The 17,525-nt window shown below is 47.3% G+C and overlaps 6 protein-coding genes across 6 annotated transcripts; 4 read left to right on the top strand and 2 right to left on the bottom strand.

Moving 5' to 3' along the window:
• Nucleotides 1-4,265: 4,265 nt before the first annotated feature.
• xynB (Beta-xylosidase) lies at nucleotides 4,266-5,876 on the bottom strand (the record flags this gene model as incomplete). Its single annotated transcript, XM_031147165.1, has 1 exon — nucleotides 4,266-5,876. One exon carries the CDS (start codon nucleotides 5,874-5,876, stop codon nucleotides 4,266-4,268), a length of 1,611 nt encoding a protein of 536 aa, XP_031007576.1.
• Nucleotides 5,877-6,933: 1,057 nt separating this feature from the next.
• On the top strand, nucleotides 6,934-9,578 carry LHYA1_G002189 (putative transcriptional regulatory protein; the record flags this gene model as incomplete). Its single annotated transcript, XM_031147166.1, has 4 exons — nucleotides 6,934-8,027; nucleotides 8,073-8,726; nucleotides 8,786-9,144; nucleotides 9,289-9,578. 4 exons carry the CDS (start codon nucleotides 6,934-6,936, stop codon nucleotides 9,576-9,578), a joined length of 2,397 nt encoding a protein of 798 aa, XP_031007533.1.
• A 1,646-nt stretch (nucleotides 9,579-11,224) lies between these two features.
• ycgI_1 (Uncharacterized protein) lies at nucleotides 11,225-12,277 on the top strand (the record flags this gene model as incomplete). Its single annotated transcript, XM_031147167.1, has 2 exons — nucleotides 11,225-11,602; nucleotides 11,666-12,277. 2 exons carry the CDS (start codon nucleotides 11,225-11,227, stop codon nucleotides 12,275-12,277), a joined length of 990 nt encoding a protein of 329 aa, XP_031007571.1.
• A 31-nt stretch (nucleotides 12,278-12,308) lies between these two features.
• Nucleotides 12,309-12,905, top strand: LHYA1_G002191 (uncharacterized protein; the record flags this gene model as incomplete). The annotated part of the gene is made up of 3 exons (XM_031147168.1): nucleotides 12,309-12,353; nucleotides 12,413-12,583; nucleotides 12,612-12,905. 3 exons carry the CDS (start codon nucleotides 12,309-12,311, stop codon nucleotides 12,903-12,905), a joined length of 510 nt encoding a protein of 169 aa, XP_031007572.1.
• A 340-nt stretch (nucleotides 12,906-13,245) lies between these two features.
• LHYA1_G002192 (Beta-glucuronidase) lies at nucleotides 13,246-14,959 on the bottom strand (the record flags this gene model as incomplete). The annotated part of the gene is made up of 3 exons (XM_031147169.1): nucleotides 13,246-14,044; nucleotides 14,101-14,731; nucleotides 14,788-14,959. 3 exons carry the CDS (start codon nucleotides 14,957-14,959, stop codon nucleotides 13,246-13,248), a joined length of 1,602 nt encoding a protein of 533 aa, XP_031007573.1.
• Nucleotides 14,960-15,709: 750 nt separating this feature from the next.
• Nucleotides 15,710-17,495, top strand: LHYA1_G002193 (putative succinate-semialdehyde dehydrogenase [NADP(+)]; the record flags this gene model as incomplete). The annotated part of the gene is made up of 4 exons (XM_031147170.1): nucleotides 15,710-15,923; nucleotides 16,010-16,164; nucleotides 16,215-16,429; nucleotides 16,484-17,495. The coding sequence occupies 4 exons, from the start codon at nucleotides 15,710-15,712 to the stop codon at nucleotides 17,493-17,495; spliced, it is 1,596 nt and encodes a 531-aa protein (XP_031007601.1).
• Between the last annotated feature and the right edge of the window lie 30 nt (nucleotides 17,496-17,525).

A 17,525-nucleotide genomic window follows, 5' to 3' on the forward strand; every position in this document is an offset into this window, starting at 1 on the left:
CAAACCCCGTTATACAGTAGTAATGGGCCTTGCTTGGAAGTCCTTAAACTCGCGGAATTCCTTCAAAGCAAACAATGTGACGAGTCGACGATGTATTCTTTTCAAGGCGATTATTTAGGGGCAAATCTCACGGAACTGAGCTTATTCGAGTTTATCTCTATCTCTACGGAATTTTCCCATGCTTGGCACTTTGCAAAGACGAGAAGCGGGAACATGCACACTGATTAAGAGGGATCAATTTGTTCAGATCTGGACGGCGTATTTTTGCTAAGTAGTCAACATTAGCGTGATTAGATACCTACTCTCCCCCCCCTTAAATAAAGAGCATCTGTGGGTCAAATCCCCATAATACGTAGAAATCTATAGAACTGAATGGCTAGAGCCCTTGCTGGTAGCCCGTGCTGGCCCTGAAGGGTACTTATAAGTCCTTGTAAGGTCACACTAAGCCCATAGACGTAGTGATATCATTGGCTTAGCCCCCTTGCATTTACGGTAGAGAATCTCACAAATGCTCTTTATTAGGGGGGGGGGGGGAGAGGGGGAGAGTAGTCTCCCGCATATACCGATTAGCTTTACACCCTAGTGCAAATCACGAGCCGGGATAATCATACTAAGCGTAGAGTGACACCACCCGGTTAGAGTTTTCTACACCCTTGCGTAATTCTAAAATCTAAGCGTTCCAGGAACGCGGGATATATGACTATGGCATATCGTCAATACTTGGCTATAGGGCTAGATTGCACTTAGTGTGGGAAAATCTCCGTCTTCTAATCGCTTAATCATTTTTCTGCCCTATCTAGAGGCCTTAAGTGGTCAAGCTGATAATGCAAAGAACGCTATCGATCGGTAATATAGCGGAGCCCCTAATCGGGTACGCTAGGAAGACAGCCGGTTCAGGGGCTATGTACCTAAGTCCACCCATCGCCCAGCTGTATTCTCGATTGTCAATTTGCTACGGCAGAGATTCGGGGACCTGTATAGATATCTTACCGTCTTCTGAAGCTTTGCTACATGGCGGCTTTTATTCCTGATTCTCGAGTTATTCGTTCTATATTTACCTACAGGGACAGACATAGCAGACTGAGGTTCGGCCAAGTGTTATGTCAGCAGCGGATCTTGTATACAGTACTTGAAATCTCCATCACATGAAGCCCTTGATAATAAGAAAGTTATTTCTTCTTGAACACGTGGCTCTTGCGTGCTATCTAATAAGTAGCTACGTTGAGATCCGGTATCACCCTGCACTCATACTGAAAAGGGGCATGTTAAGCACTCTTTGCTCTAATTATGAGTCCCGATTAAGGCTTTGACAGGTCTGCACTAGCCAGCCGCCCGGTGCATAGACATTTTACCAATCATCAAATGATCTATCACGCGTCCACCGTGCGATATGGTTCATCGGGATTTGACTAATTGTGGTATACTATTGTGGTTAGAAACACCCTGAAACCCCGGTCTCCCAACTAACTAATGTCCCGAAAAACTTCATTTTTCCGCAATGAATATTGCACTTCGTCACAGGCGTAACTATTCCGCCAAGAAGGCCAGGGCAAAGGGTTTGGTGCGTTTACTACCTTTCTTAACCCCCCTGCTATAGAATTCTTGGCGGAATAGTTACGCCTGTGACGAAGTATAAAAGTCGAAATCAAACATTTTAGCGTGAAGAGATACTCCAAGTAGATTCCACCTATATAATTAGCCTTTTATCCAGGTGCCAAGACCACGAAAAGGTGGAACATCGAAGTTTGCCCTTTACAAGAAAGCTTCATATTTCGTTCAGCTCTAATAAATGCAGCCCTAAACGTCGTAAGTGCTAGCACTTGCTTATTATCCTAGTTATAAAGTCCGTGATCAATATATTCAGGGCTGCAGATCCTTGAGCTAATAATGGAGTAAATGTCATCTTAGAGTTAGGCTTGAGGGGTGCGTTGTCTAGACAGTGGACGCAGATAATAAGAATATCTCAAACGCAGAGGTGAGGCGATTATGAAAAAACTCCGAGACGAAATTCGCTATCTCCAAAAGCATTCAGCCTCTCATCCAAGCGCCGGCTGAACTGTTTCGCTACCTCAGCCTTTTCGTCAGCGATATGTGAAGCGTAATTATGGGAGCGAGATACCGATTATACGAATTACGAGAGTTCTTTGGTAATTTAGAAACTAAAGCAAGCAACGTGGAGATGATCAAGCTTACGATAAGGACCTAACACTTAAATACTTATAGATACCATAGTAGGTTCCCAAAAAGCCAACTGCTGTTTATCACTTATAGTATATACAAATATACTTAAAAGACTTAAGTATATTTAAGTTTAGATAGATGAGATAAGTATTTTAGAGCTTAAGATAAGTTAAGTAAGGATTAATGTTTATCTTTGGTCAACTTCTTTCACATGATAAGACTCACCTGTAAACCAAAAAGCGCTTGGATGTTTTAGCAGGAGATAAACAAGGAAATCTCAACTGATGATATATTCTACCAGTAGCTAGAATCTCTACATGCTATGAAATCAGGTTTTTGACAACCACGTATTACTATGACGTATCATATCTCCTTGAATTTATATATTAGATGAGGATGATAAGGAAGAGGGAGAATTGTTTGGAAGCAAACTAAGCTTGGGTTTAAAAAATATAGGCAAGTAACTGCATTTCAGATACTCTAAATACTTGGACTCGTAAATAAAAAGAAATATGGAATTGAACAATAAAAGCAATCTTCGACTCGATAAATACCGAAAAAATAACATCAAATAGTTCAAGATGCCTGCGTTCCCCGTGCGGCATATGGGGCCATATGGGATGTGGCATATTTGTGAGAACTATTGAAAAGTTACTCGCCGATTGTTCGAAATTCAAAGATCTAACCTTGTTACTTGATTTTTCTCAGGGCTGTGGATACTATTAGCGTAGAAATGATGGATCTAGTGTAAGTTCGCAGAATAGCAAGAAAGATAACAGCTAGAACAATCCTGATGTGAAACATCTTATTTGGACCCTCGTATTATTTCATCGGATCTAAGCTCTCTAAGAGCGCGGAGTATAAAGTTGTAGGGTAACAACAGTCTTTACTGCCAGACATAAGAAAAAGCGAGAACGTAAGACAAGTACTTCAGGGGCAATACAACTTAGGGGATGATAGAGGTACCGGGACCCGGCTGGGCCGGCACTCAATGCATATGTGACACAATGTGAGGCCTTTTCTTAATTGAGTCGGACTTAAGTCAATTTAGATAAGCTCGTCCTAAGGGAAAAGTCTTGTCCTAAGAAGTCCTTAGTAGTAGAGAATACCGCTCGCAGAAAATTTCCGTTTGGGTAGGAAGTCTTGAGCTGAGGGTAGCGCTGGCCCGTCTTACTAGGCCCGCTGATCCAGGGGTCGCCACCCGCGAGTAGCCCGTCTCCCACCACATGTGCGCCAAAGTGGGTCCTAGCTATATCATTTAAATTTTAGTCTACTAAATGGCCAAAATATTCATGACAAATCACATCACATGATTAAAAAGCCCCGCATATGGCAGCGCATTTGCTAGTTATCTAATATCTAAGAGCCCGAAATTAGCAGTAATATAATCCATAGGTTATATAAGGATAGGAAGGCATATAATAGATATAAACTAACTAACTAAGTCACATGAATTAGATAGCCCCTCAATTAAAGCATCTACTGCCCTTTAACTCTAATTTTTTTAGCGTAGCCCTAGCGTACTATTAGCCGATTTCTTGGTATACTATACGATACTATTTAGCTAACATATTTTCTAGACTTTTTTCCAGAAATTAAAATCTCATAACAGCATAACTTAATTATAGTTTAGAAGATGCCAAACTGTTTTGAATCACTGGTTTAGTCTATAACATCAAACAGATTAATTTAATATTAGTTGTGGTGGAAAGAGTTTGCGGTCCTTGGGTATCACACTTACGCCCCACCCCTGAAACTATGCACAGGCAATTTTTGAAGGTATTCACAAATATCCAGCCCCGCGGAATTGGACTCAAAGCAATGTTGATGATAAGTTTTAGGCTTGAACGACGGTTGAGATGGTCACTTTAGTCTTTTCGATTGCTGGGCTTTCAAGCATCTTGCGAGAACTAGTCAGTTTAGAACTTGTACTAATGCATACAGTATTCGTAGCCCCTTGCATCTACTCCGCATACCTTTTATATGTTTAGAATTTGTCATGGAATTGGCGATCCTACACGATTGGCTTGCATACCGTTAAAATCTTAACATCTCTTTAGCAACTATAAAGAACATTAAAAGACTTAGATCTCATATCGATCGGTCTTATGCTTCACAGGCCGATAAACAAAGTGATCAAACGTCGCCTCCATCGCGGTGCCATTCAAATCCGAGCACGCAACCCCTACAAATGCACCAGTAAAACTCCCGTGCGCTTGATGTCCCCCACACTCATCAGAAACAATACTAGCATCAAAAACCCCACCTATCTGCTTAGACTCTTGCCCTTCAAGAGCATAATAGAACTTCAGCTCAGGACCCCGAATGGACAGGGCGAGTTTGACTTTCCCTTCATTAGGAATTTGAACTGGTTCTGAGAGGGGGAAGTTGAGTGCCCCTGACGGCCAGGATGCTTCGGACGTCAGGATTAGCAGTTCGCGTTGCCCGTCTGAGTGAGCTGTGACGGTCAAGTAGAAAAAGTTGAAGCGACAATAATAGGCTGTCAGACCAGCGAACTGCCTTTCGTCCGTGGGAGAGAAATTTATAACTGTCTCGGCATCGTATGAGAAGTGCGTTTGTCGTCTCGCTACAAGTGACTGCTCGAACCAGGAACCGATGGACTCACGGCCGAAAAGCGTGAGGCCCTTTTGAGAGGCAGTGAAGATGCGTTCTGGTTCCGGGGTGCGTAACCATTGAAAGTCTTTGTGTAAGCCTCTCTCAAAGGTGTATCGTTGCTCAGCCCAGTATTTTGCATCGTCTTGCACTCCTGGAACCTCGACATGGAGGGACGGGACGGGACCATTCTTGATGTAAAGCCAATCGTCCTCCCAGTACGCTTCTTGAATAGCCGTCTCGCGACCAAGAACACATCGACGGTCTTGTGTCGTTGGGCGGCCGGTCAGGTGAACTAAATATGTCTTACCGTCTGGTATATCGACGATATCTCCATGCCCTGCTCGTTGAAGCGCCACGAACGGTGTATCTTTGGAGGTCAAGATGTGCTTTTGCGGATGCACCTCATAAGGACCCCATATATCGCGGGCGCGGGCGAGAGTACACGCGTGTTGATAACCAGTACCACCTTCGGCTGTCAATAGGTGGTACCATCCGTTCCTCTTGTACAGATGCGGGCCTTCGACAAGGTCTAGATCCGTCCCGCGGAAGATGTTCTTCTTCGGGCCTACAAGCTTGCCTTGTTTTGGGTCAAACTCTTGGAGTATAATCCCTGCAAAGTACCTTGGACGACGACGATGGTCTTGAAGCATGTTGATAAACCACTTTTTGCCATTGTCGTCATGGAATAGTGATGGATCGAATCCGGAAGAGTTCGCATAAATAGGATCAGACCAGGGACCTTCTATTGTGTGTGAGGTTACAATATAGTTATGCGTATCTTTGAAGGAGCCGTCTTTGCGCTTTACATCTGTATACACCAGCCAAAACTTGTCGCCGTCATGCGTAAGACAGGGTGCCCAAACCCCACAACTGTCTGGGTTGCCACGCATGTCTAGTTGGCTTTTCCGGCTCAGCGGACGGACTATCAGATCCCAATTTGCGAGATCTGTGGAGTGATGAATTTGTACACCAGGAAACCATTCGAATGTCGAGGTTGCGATGTAGTAGTCTTTGCCAACTCGAAGGATTGACGGATCCGCGTTGAACCCCGGGAGGATGGGATTTCTGATTAACGGCATGGTTTTTTGTATGATTCTCAAAATAATTCAGTGATTTTCATAAAACAAGAGGAGTTATAAATATATATTTGAAAGCTTTTGAGAAGTGAAGAAGCGGCTTACAATAGTTGTATTTATCCGTCCAATTCATCCGGCGGGGAAATGTACCCCGCCAAATCCATACTTCAGGAATGGGTTTATCCTTAGCTATTCCAGGGATGAGTAACATCATCAACTATTTTCTAGCGTGTATTAAAAGAAACCTTTGGGTTATGAAAGTTTCGAACCGAAAAAAGCTCGACCAAGCCTTCCGAGCGCATTCACGTATAATAGCAGACGAGGGATTCAAACACAAAAGCTTCACCTTTATTAGAATTAGAATAATTAATACCTAATGCCTGTCACTGAGGACGTAGTCTCCTTTGTCAAGTGGTTGGTTGTATTGTAGAAGAATGAGGAGGAAGCTAGCTAGGAAGGAACGGGACAACCTGAGCTGAGGTCTGGTGGCGCTAGTGACACTAGCGCCCACATAATCACGTGCAGCCGTGGCGTACTCGTGACAGTATCCGTGACTGATATCAATGTATAGACACTACTTATACGGGCCAGAAACCCTCCTTATCATCATCCGTGTATAGGTAAGGTAGGTGTATAGCCCAGCACTAGTAACAGATTTATGGTTATTCTTCGGTTACTGAACCTTTAGGCTTCGCGTATCCAGTAACCTCTTCAAAGATAATAGATAATGACTGAGACTTGTAATTCTAGGTATGATTGTTAACGCAAAATGAGTTAGAATACCTAATTACCTAACTACTAATGGTTTAGATGTATTCATCTTTGGGGTATTCCTAACTGAAATAACCTCCACCCACGCATAGCAGAGTTCTAGAGTTTTGATCGGTCCGTGCCCTCAGAAGTGGGGATCGCGGAGCCTCCCCACCCAATAACCTCATCATGGCCCCCTCCTTACTCACGGATCACAAAGCCTCTGTAGTCTGCCCTACCCTACTACTCACTGAGTCCACCTCCTCTGGTTCTCTGGTCCTCTGAGCGACAAACGCTAGTCACCTGCTTTATGGCCGATAGCTTTTCGCAGGGACGCAGTGGTCGCAAATATCGCTCCAAAAAGCAGAGGCCCTGCGACCTCTGCCGCTCGAGAAAGACACAGTGCAAGATCTTGGATGGCGATGCTGTATGCGAGCTGTGCAAAAGGCTGGACCGCTCATGCACATTTGTCTTGCACCCACTGAGGAAAGAGCGGCCCCTACCCGTTCACGGTGACGCTACGGAAGCGCATGCGCAACCAGTCGTTCAGAGTCAAAATGAGCTCGAGCTCGAAGATGTTCAAGAAGATCCTGCTCTAGCTCAAATTCCTCGTCCGGAGCATGGCGACTCTGATACGGCCGCGGACGCAGCTTTATCAACATCATCATGGCCGAATGCCGTCTCTCATGACCTGGACTCTCCATCCAATCTATTAGCCATGGAATGGTCCTCCATGGACTTTTCTTTTGGTGTCTATAACCAGGCACAGTCTTCTCAGACTGATCAGACTGTGGACTCCCGAATGAAGGGTGTACATTACCCTCAGGCTGAACAACCTAGCGCCAGGAATCCTGTATACCATCCCAACTCTTCACTTCCGCTTAATAACACATCTCCTTCTTATGCTAATAACTCAGCTGAACGGAGCAATGAGGAACCCGAGCTTGGTGCTCCTGCAAATGAGCCTAACGTGGATTGCTTCTTCCGGGTTCATATGGACGGGCAAAAATCATATCAAACTGTCGATTGGCCAATCGAATTCTCCTTGGACTCTAGGAAAGGCTATTCTAATCAGGTAATAGGTTTATCCGGGGAGTCGGATCCATTCCTTCTCCGCTATCACCAGTATAATATGCACGATACGTATCCAATGTTTAGACTGGATTTTCGCAATATCATGGGGGATGAGAAGTTGCAGCCGCGGGCTGAAAATGCCCGCCCTGGTCGAGCTGCGCTTCCTGTCGGTTACATCCCTGTGCAGTTCGTTATGACGGACGAGATAATATGCGAAGATGATTTGAAAAATGCAGAGGCGACATATTCGGGATGCAAAACAGAGCCTGATGACCTTGAACTGCTCAAAAAACTCGTGCCAGGCGATTTGGGAGCGCGTCTACTAAAGCTGTAAGTGACTTTGAAGTCTTAACCGACCTGTACTAATATCTGCAGATATGCTCGATCTGTACATCCACGTTTCCCCGTACTGTCTATAACTGATATCAAACAAGACCTCGAAGGCCATTGCTGCTCAAAGCTTCCCATTGGTATTAAAGCAGCCGTGTTCGCCTTGGCTACTCCTTTCATGTTCTTGGACGATGAATTGAGCGTCTCTAAAGGATATCTCCAGCTTTCCACCACTGAACTCTGGGCTATCGCAGAGCGTAGTTATCTTCGCTGTATTCGCATCTCACACCTCTCATCCCTACAACTATGTCTTATGCTACTCCAAATGCCTCCTCGGAATTATGTCGTGGCAGACCCGCCTAGTACTTGGGCTCTGTCTTGCTCTGCTTTATCTATTGCCGAAAGCTTGGGACTCAACCTGGACCCATCTAACTGGCGGCTACCGGCGAATGAAATCCGGTTGCGGAGGAGGTTGTGGTGGTTGACTTATATTCAACACGCCTGGCATGCTGTATTACTGGGTCGGCCATCACACCTCAATGATGACAATTGGGATGTTTCGAGGCTTATGAATGATGACTTTGACGTGAACGAGCATTTAGACGAGGAAACTCAGAATTCCATCGATCTGCAGATCCCTATTCTGCTTGCTCAGTGCAATTTATCCATAATTGCTGCCCAAATTTTGAAAGAACTCTAGTAAGTGCTGAGTTAGTTAAAGTTGGCAATCTATAGCTTATTAACTGTGTCCTGCGTAGCACACTGAAAGCAGTGCGCGAATCCCCTTCCTTGCAAGAAATTCTAGCACGAGCTCAGTCGTTACGAGCATGCATTGAAACCTGGAGGCAGACTCTTCCCGTTCTCTCTGCGAAAGTGTCTGATTTAGACGACGACGATCTTGAACAATGTGCCGCCCTGCGATTATCCCACTTGACTCTTGAAATATTAATCTACCGAGCGCTCCTCCGCCATCTATCATACCGAGCTATATCACAAGACGAGGGAACGAGGAAACCGATTTCAACGATTTTTGAAAATAGCTTCATCTGTTCCAAACTAGGCACCGAGATTGTCAACTCTCTCAAACCAAGGCATTTTGCAAATTTTTGGCCTCAATGTAAGATGGTTACCCCTGTTTTGTTAAAACCCACAACAGTAGGGGATATTTGAACCGCGTCGCCAATACTCGAGCTTATGTCCGTCTCAGGATCAGCCAGCTTAGTTTGTGGAGTAATGCTAACTTTGCAATCTATCCACATAGATACCAGATATCAATTGTGCTACATATCGAGTCTCATTTCACTAAGTTTCGCTCAGTCGCCAACCACAGGAATTGCTCACCAAAGCAAAGTTATCCTCGGCAAATGGAGAGATATTTTACGTTCTCAAGCGCAAGCGTGGCCATTGGCCAGACTGGCCACAATGAGGTTAGATGCTGTGTTTTGGAAGGGTTTGTCTGCTGTCATTCATGGGACCGGCCCAGAGAGTCCGGCAATGACACTACTCAAGGAACAAGACATGCAACTTTCCAGAAATAGAATTTCACAATAACGGCGTTAAATTCTCATCCCACGATCTAAGCCCGTAGGGAACTTAGAAGTTACCTAGCTTGCCATCTTGCTCGTTTTGGCGAACAAGCACTTCTATCAGCTAATGTTTCCCAAGCAACAGAGCTGCGTAGACTAGTTTTTGAACGGTCGAACTCTTCTGTGACGGGCAACATATGTACATTGCGATCCTTTCAGCTGCCCTGAAGCCGGTCTTGGATCCAGCGTGCGATGGTCACCACTACCTCAATTCACCCTATAACTCATGCAAAGTCAGCGCGGCAAGCTCGCAATTGATCATATCGCAAACCGCCCCGAGCAATACCTGGGCGCCCAAGGCACTATCTTCAGGACTACAGTACTCAGTTGGAGTGTGACTCAAGCCGTGCTTCGTTGGAGTAAAAATCATAGCAGTAGGACACTTTCTACTGACCTGGCAACTGTCATGCCCGGCGCCGCTCACCAATTGTTTCCACAATTTCACACCTGGATCCTTGCTCGAGACCAGCTGGTTGCAAACTTGTTCTGCAGACTGCTCAACAACGCTGATACAGTCCTGGTCCCACTCCACTGCGCTATTTCCAGCGGTTCGTTTCAGCTGGATGTCTTTCCCGCCCACACAGTGCTCCTCGGCAATCTCGCTGAATACTCTACGGCACTGGTCGATCATCTCAGAGAGTATTTGGTCACTAGGGTGGCGCACGCCCAACGTGAATTGCACAGTATGTGCTACGGTGTTGACACTGCCAGGTTCCACTTGGAAGACTCCTGTGGTGACGAGGCCCCCAGCGTCTTTCGCCGTTTCGTTAGACGCAACGATCATCTTCGCAGCTGCAAAAATCGCATCTTTCCGAGCGGAGGGTGGTGTTGTCCCGGCATGGGAATCTTTGCCTCTGACTTCCACCTCAAACCATTGGAAAGCTTGTCCGCCGGTTACAAGACCGATCTTGCGCGCCTCGTCTTGCAAAATTGGACCTTGCTCGATGTGCAGCTCAAAGTGAGCAGCGATTGGTTGTGCTTTGTAAGACGCGGGTATATTCCCGAAGCATCCAATTCTTTGAAGCTCTTCCTTTATGTTTTGTCGCTTCCATTCATGGCTTGCTAAGACCTCTTGACAATTCCAAGCTGTTTCGATGGTGGTAGCACCTGCCCACACACCGGATACGCTTTTCTTTGCGAGAAAAGTTTCAAAAACACCTGCCTGCAAGCTGTTTACACTTTCAACACTACCTGCAGTATACCTTCCTTATGTTAGAGATTCAGCTTAGGAATCAGTCCAACTATTGTATCCATAGTCTTACCGTAATATCCTACGCTATAGGCACATATGAGCAACTTTACGGCACACGAGAAAGCCCGAATACTCCATCGGCCGTGTCAGCCATAGAATAGCGGTATGAACCAATGCCGACGGGCGAAGTGAAGTTCCCCGTCAGAAAGTTCGCCTAATGCTAGACCATACAGTGATAGCTCCCAGGACCCAAGCCCGGGTGTGCGGGTTACGTGGTAGGTGGGCTGTAAGTGCACCTTTTTGATTTGAGAAGGAGCTTACGGACTTCAATTCTCCAACCCTCTATCTCAAGTATCTTGTAATTAAGTCTATCCTGTTCAATTCCCACAAGTTCATTTCGGATCTCGCAAGTCTACGAAATGGGTATTACACCAGCACGCAAAGCCGTCGCGTTTCTCGTTAAAAAAGGACAAGACATCAAAATATATAACAGCTATGGCAAGCAAGTAGTGGACTTCTGGGCCTTCAACCCGAGCGATCCTCACGACTTTCTCTCCATGGTGCACACGCGAACCGTTCTCTTGAAAGTGTCACTGTCCAAAGGTGACAAATTGTATAGCACGAGGAGGAAACCGATGTTGACTTTGACGGAAGATACTACGAAAGGGGTGCACGATATTATATGGTCGGCTTGCGATGCGGAGAGATATCGCATGCAAGGACACGATAGCTATCATGGTAATTGTACTGATAATATGCGTAAGCTTTGTTTCCCAAACCGAGTTCCATGGCGTTGCGTATTTCTCGGAACCTGTAGGTGACCTGCTAGCAATAAACACTGACGGAAGTTATTACGTTAGGCCCTGAGAGATAGCTTTCCCGATTTCCATATTGCGGACGACTGGGTTCCAGACCCACTGAATCTCTTTATGAATGTTGCGATTGATCACCGTGGGCAATTAGATATCAGAGTCCCCACCAGCGAGAAGGGTCAATTTGTCGTGCTCAAAGCTGAAACGGATCTGATCATCGTCACGAGTTCTTGTCCACAGGATATGGCTCCCGTCAATGGGGGGCAACCCACCGATTGCGAGTATGGGATCAGTGGCCAGCAGGAGGCATCTGCGGATATCATGACTCAAATCCTCCAAACCATCTCCTCCAGCCACCGTCGTCGTCGCCGAGTCAAGGTCGCTCTCACCTTTGATTTCGACGCAGTCTCGCATTGGCTTGGAACCGGTTGCCATCCCGACAACAACATGGCTGATTACAGCTCCGGCATCTTCGCCGGCCAAGTCGGCGCAGTGCGTCTGCTCACCCTGCTAAAGAAGCACGGTATTGCCGATAAAGTCACCTGGTCCCTTCCCGGCCATACAATCGAGACATTCCCAGAGACAGCCCGCGCGGTCGTTGACTCGGGCGCCGAAGTCGGCCTGCACGGATCTACTCGCACGAAGGCATCTAACAGATGAGCGAAGAGCAAGAGACAGAAGTCCTGCTAAAATGCATCGACGTAGCCACCAAGCTCGTGGGGAAGAAGCCGCGCGGGTACGTACCGCGCGCCCATATACACGATCCGGGAAAGCACTGTGAAACTGCTGCGGCAGCACGAGTTCCTCTACGACTCGTCGCTCATGCACCATGATTCGCAGCCGTACTTCACGCCTGCAGACCCGCCGATCAAGGCGCTAGATTTTTCCCAGCCGGCGAGTTCGTGGCTGCGGCCGACGCCGGTTGCACGAGGGTATGCACGCGCTGGTGGAGATACCGTGTGGCTGGTACAATGAGGATATGATGGCGCTGCAGTACCTGCCGCATCTGGCTATGTGTCGACTGGTAGAGGAGATGTGGAAGGATAAGTTTATGTGGCTGTGGGATAACAGCAATAGCGAGGGGAGTGGATGGGCGGATTTTGATTTTATTTTTCCGATTCTTATGCACCCGGATACCAGTGGCATGGCGCATGTTATTGGGATGGCGGAGCGGGTTGTGCTGTGGTTAAAGGGGTGGGGTGAGGATGTGGAGTTCTGTACACATGAACAGATCGCGGGGTCTTGGGAGAAGGAGAAGGATAAGGATAATGGGAAGGGTGGGAGATGAGTCGGGATGGGATGGGATGGGATGGTGAGGATATAATTGGTGGTATGGATGAAGAGGATAGCGATTCAGTAATAGCAAGCCTGTGCTTAGGACTGAGGTCGCTTGACTGATTTAGGTTACGATTGAGCAGGTATTCAGTCTACTTACAAGTATCACCTTGGCGTTCATTTTTTAGAACTCAGCCATTTCCCATGTATTTTTAGATACCTAGTTTCCCTTTCTTCCAAATGTGGCACATGAATGGAATTGTGAAGCTTGGTTGGTGTCTTTCACCCTAGATTCCTAGATGTTATTAAAACTCAGCCAGTGCGCTGAACTTTAGCTCTACCAAGTCCTACTATTAACCCTCACCTTCAGAAAAGTTCAGAACAACAGCCGTCGAATCCTCCACCGCAACCGTAAACCCCCCATTCTCCACATCCACCACCTCACCCACCGTAACGTTCCCCAGCCTAACGGGCCGTCCCTCATCAAGCTCATAATTGTAGCTCCATCCATCCCAGCTGATGCCCGAAATCGCATCACTGCCATTAGCCCACAAGCGCTGCACGCCCACGCTCCCGCTATACCCATCCGGAACACTAAACGTGTAATTCTGACTTCCTCTTGGTTCGGGATTAACAACCCCACTCGTCCCATTAACAGTATAATTATACTCCCTCAAATTAACCACCACCACCCTCTCCAACACCCCCTCTACATACGCCGCATAAGCCGCTTCCCGTTCATCCTCCAAGTCCAATCCCACGATCTGCGTATCAGACCCTCCTAGCATAGCCGCTACGACCACATGTCCATAATAGGGCGCTTTCGTTCCCTTGGTCGTGATGTTCGTTTCGACGGGTTGCCAGAATTGGTAGCGGTAATTGGTGCCCTGGTGCATGTGCACGCGGCGGATACCGACGGATGCGCAGTAGAGGTTGAAGTCGATGCCCCAGAGGGCGGCTCCGAAGGCGTTGGAGAGGCCTGGTGCGCCTTCGTTGTAGAGGCTGTTGGTTTCGCCGAGGATGAAGGGAATGTCGTACGAGGAGAGGTTTTGCGCTAGTGCTGCTTGCGCGGAGACGGAGGAGGTCGTTTTGGTGTGGTTCATGAGTGTGGATTGGAGTGTGACGCCTGGTTGGGTGGCGCCGCCGATGTAGCTGCATTGTGTTTGTTGAGGGGTGCGTGTTGTGGGGATGGGGGAGGGGTGACTTACTTGTGGGATGAAATTAGTTTGATATCCCGATCGACGTTAAGTCCATCCTGCCACGTCGTGACCGGCTTGAGATGATTACTGACGCCTGCAAATGACGGAGCAAGATATCCATACGACTCGTTTGATGTGAGTTCCGGACAAGACTTCTGAAGCTCTTGCTTAATAGCACGCGTTCCATTCAACCACTGACTCACATACGTCGACTCGTTCCACCCAGGAGGGCGAACTGGTCCCTGAGCAGAAGTGGAGAAGAGATCTGGTTCATTTCCGTATTCCCACCAAAGTAGCTTTCCTCCTCCAAGTGCTTTACACGCCAATGGTACGGTATCAAGCAAAGTCTGCCATCCTTCTGAATTATTCCCACCGAGTCCGAGATTGAAGCCATGGCTGAACTTTGTGTCTGGCCACGTATTATAAGATTCAAAGTAGGATGGACCGATGAAGATTATAGTCGGATAATCCGTTGCTCTTGACGGGATGATTGTGCTATTTATGCTAAAAGGGAGACTGGCGTTGTAGAGAGCGTAGTCTTGCGTGTTCCCTCCGACTCGGATGTATGGTTTTGTGCCGGTGAAGTTTCCGAGATTGTTCAGGAGGTTGTTAGAGAAGGTATTCGGGGAGGAATTGTTTCCTGGAAAATAAGAGATTACAACAGAGGTAGGATCTTTGGAATGGGGGGGGAAGTACCTGCGAAGTCTGGGAAAGATGAGAACTCGATTGAGTAACTGACGAATGCTTCTGGGATTGGATCGCTGGCATCTTCTGGCGGGGTACTTGACAGCTCAATGGTACTACCATGAGCGAATCCGAGGGTCTGGACAATGGTGGCAATGACCAGTATTATTGATGGGGTCTTCATCTTCAATGCCAATTTACGTGAACGAGTAGAGTGGTTTCTGAGCAGACTGCAGGTGGAATGAAGGAACAGAAGTGACTTGACATGAAAACTAAATACTGTACTGCAGCAGCAGATCTTTCACCAGAATGGTTCCGAGACGGACATATTGTTCCACTGAAGCTCTGTATTATCCGGCGAGCAGGAGGAACTCGCTATTAAGCTGGTCCGGTGTATAGCGGGGTATGGAACGTGTGACGCGGGGTGGGCACGGTGTCGACGATGCACCATATCATATAGGGACGGGCACGTGAGGAAAATATTACATGAGAGTATATGAGAGTTGGACATGGATATCTTCTTAAATACGTTGCTCCTGCTCCTGTTACTGTAAAAGACATAAAAGACCCAAAATATATTGAGGGGAGAATCGAGATGAATATACCTTACGGAACGAGCGTATCGAGGTGGGGTAATCCTCTAGTCCCAATACGGCAAACCCACGGCAAACCGACCCCACCCCATTCGGATTTATATCTTGGCACTTTAGCTCCTAGTACCGACATCCGCCATTAACCCCACTTCTCGTCAAACATCAACACCACCACCACTTACAAATCACCGCTTCACTCAATTAGGTTGGAAAAGCTCTACGTCAATTGGACAATGCTATTTGAGTTCTTAGATACATTCTACGTACCCATAGCGTCTCGACCATTACCATTTCCGTTACTATAAGAAGGGCTTCAGTAGCCACAGACTTAGTCCCTAAGGATGAATATCTTCAAAACAACTTCCAGAATACTACCCAGACGAGCTCCCTTTCAACCATCCACCTTACCAACACGAATAACTAGAGCAGCATCCACCATGACGCTCTCCCACAATGTGCCAAAGCTCAATGATCCGTCATTGCTGAAGCTCAATGTCGCGTATGTGAATGGAGAATGGGTAAAGGCGAAGTCGGGAAAGACGTTTGAGGTTTTTGGTATGCTATACAATGTTGTCCTATACCGTCTCATCCCATATTTCTACAAAGGAGACATCTTTCTAACCAACAATTCTTGCCTGCAGATCCCACATCAGGAAAACTCATCGGTACAGCCCCCGAATTCGACGCCCAAGACACAGAAGCTGCTATCCAAGCCGCAGCCACAGCTTTCCCCGCCTTCAGGCTGAAGACTGGACGTGAACGCTCGAAGCTCTTGAGGAAGTGGTATGATTTGATGGTACGTTCTGTGGCAGAGGAATATGACTTGGTTGTTGATAAGTGGGGTAGATGGAAAATTCAGAGGATATCGCAACACTCATAACATGGGAGAATGGAAAGCCCCTCGCAGACGCAAAGGGAGAGGTTACATATGCAGCGAACTTCTTCGAATGGTTCAGCGAAGAGGCACCACGAATCTACGGCGATACGATACCCTCATCTCTTCCTGGTAATAGAATTGTTACTATCAGGGAGCCTGTTGGAGTTTGTGGGCTCATCACACCGTAAGTCACCTTCTGGCGCATCCAATTGTACACACCTAACGACTTTTATGACAGATGGAACTTCCCCGCCGCCATGATAACCCGAAAAATTGGCCCCGCCCTCGCAGCCGGCTGCACTGTCGTCGCCAAATCCCCCGGCGAAACCCCCTTCACCTCCCTCGCCATCGCAGAGCTTGCCCACCGCGCCGGAATCCCCAAGGGCGTCGTAAACGTCATCTCCGCCCTAGACAACACACCTGCAGTCGGTGAATTGCTCTGCACATCTCCCATTATCAAGAAAGTGTCATTCACAGGCTCTACGGGCGTAGGGAAACTGCTCATGAAGCAGAGTTCCAGCACGTTGAAGAAACTGTCTTTTGAATTAGGTGGCAATGCACCATTCATCGTCTTCGACGACGCGGATCTCGAAGTCGCCGTCAATGGAGCCATAGCATCGAAATTCCGTTCTTCAGGCCAGACTTGCGTGTGCGCAAATCGGATCTTTATCCAATCCGGCATCTACGATACCTTCGCCCAAAAGCTCGCTGCGAAAGTCAACGAATTCCAGGTCGGAGGCGGTTACACGGAAGGTGTTACGCACGGCCCGTTGATTCACGATCGTGCAATTACCAAGGTGGAAGCACATGTCAGAGATGCGGAGGCTAAGGGAGGCAAGGTTATTCAGGGCGGCCAGAAGATACCAGAGTTGGGATCGAATTTCTTCCAGCCAACTGTTATTACCGGGATGAATACCTCGATGGCATTAGCATCCGAAGAGACGTTCGGACCCGTAGCTGGGCTTTTCAAATTCGACACGGAGGAAGAGGTCGTGCGCATTGCGAATAGTGCCGAGGTGGGACTCGCAGGGTATTTCTTCAGCAAGGATATACAGAGGGTGTTTAGGGTCGCCGAGGCATTGGAGGTAGGCATGGTAGGCGTCAACACGGGACTTATCAGTGACCCCGCTGCTCCGTTCGGAGGTGTCAAGGAATCTGGATTCGGAAGGGAGGGAAGTAAGTACGGTGTGGGAGAATATCAGACCATCAAGATGATAACGTATGGAGGTAATGGTCCACTGCAGTCGTAGGACCAGCAATTAAATGTTATCTTGGTTCAA

Source organism: Lachnellula hyalina (genome assembly GCF_007821495.1).
Source record: "Lachnellula hyalina strain CBS 185.66 chromosome Unknown contig00026, whole genome shotgun sequence".
NCBI classification, from domain to species: domain Eukaryota; kingdom Fungi; phylum Ascomycota; class Leotiomycetes; order Helotiales; family Lachnaceae; genus Lachnellula; species Lachnellula hyalina.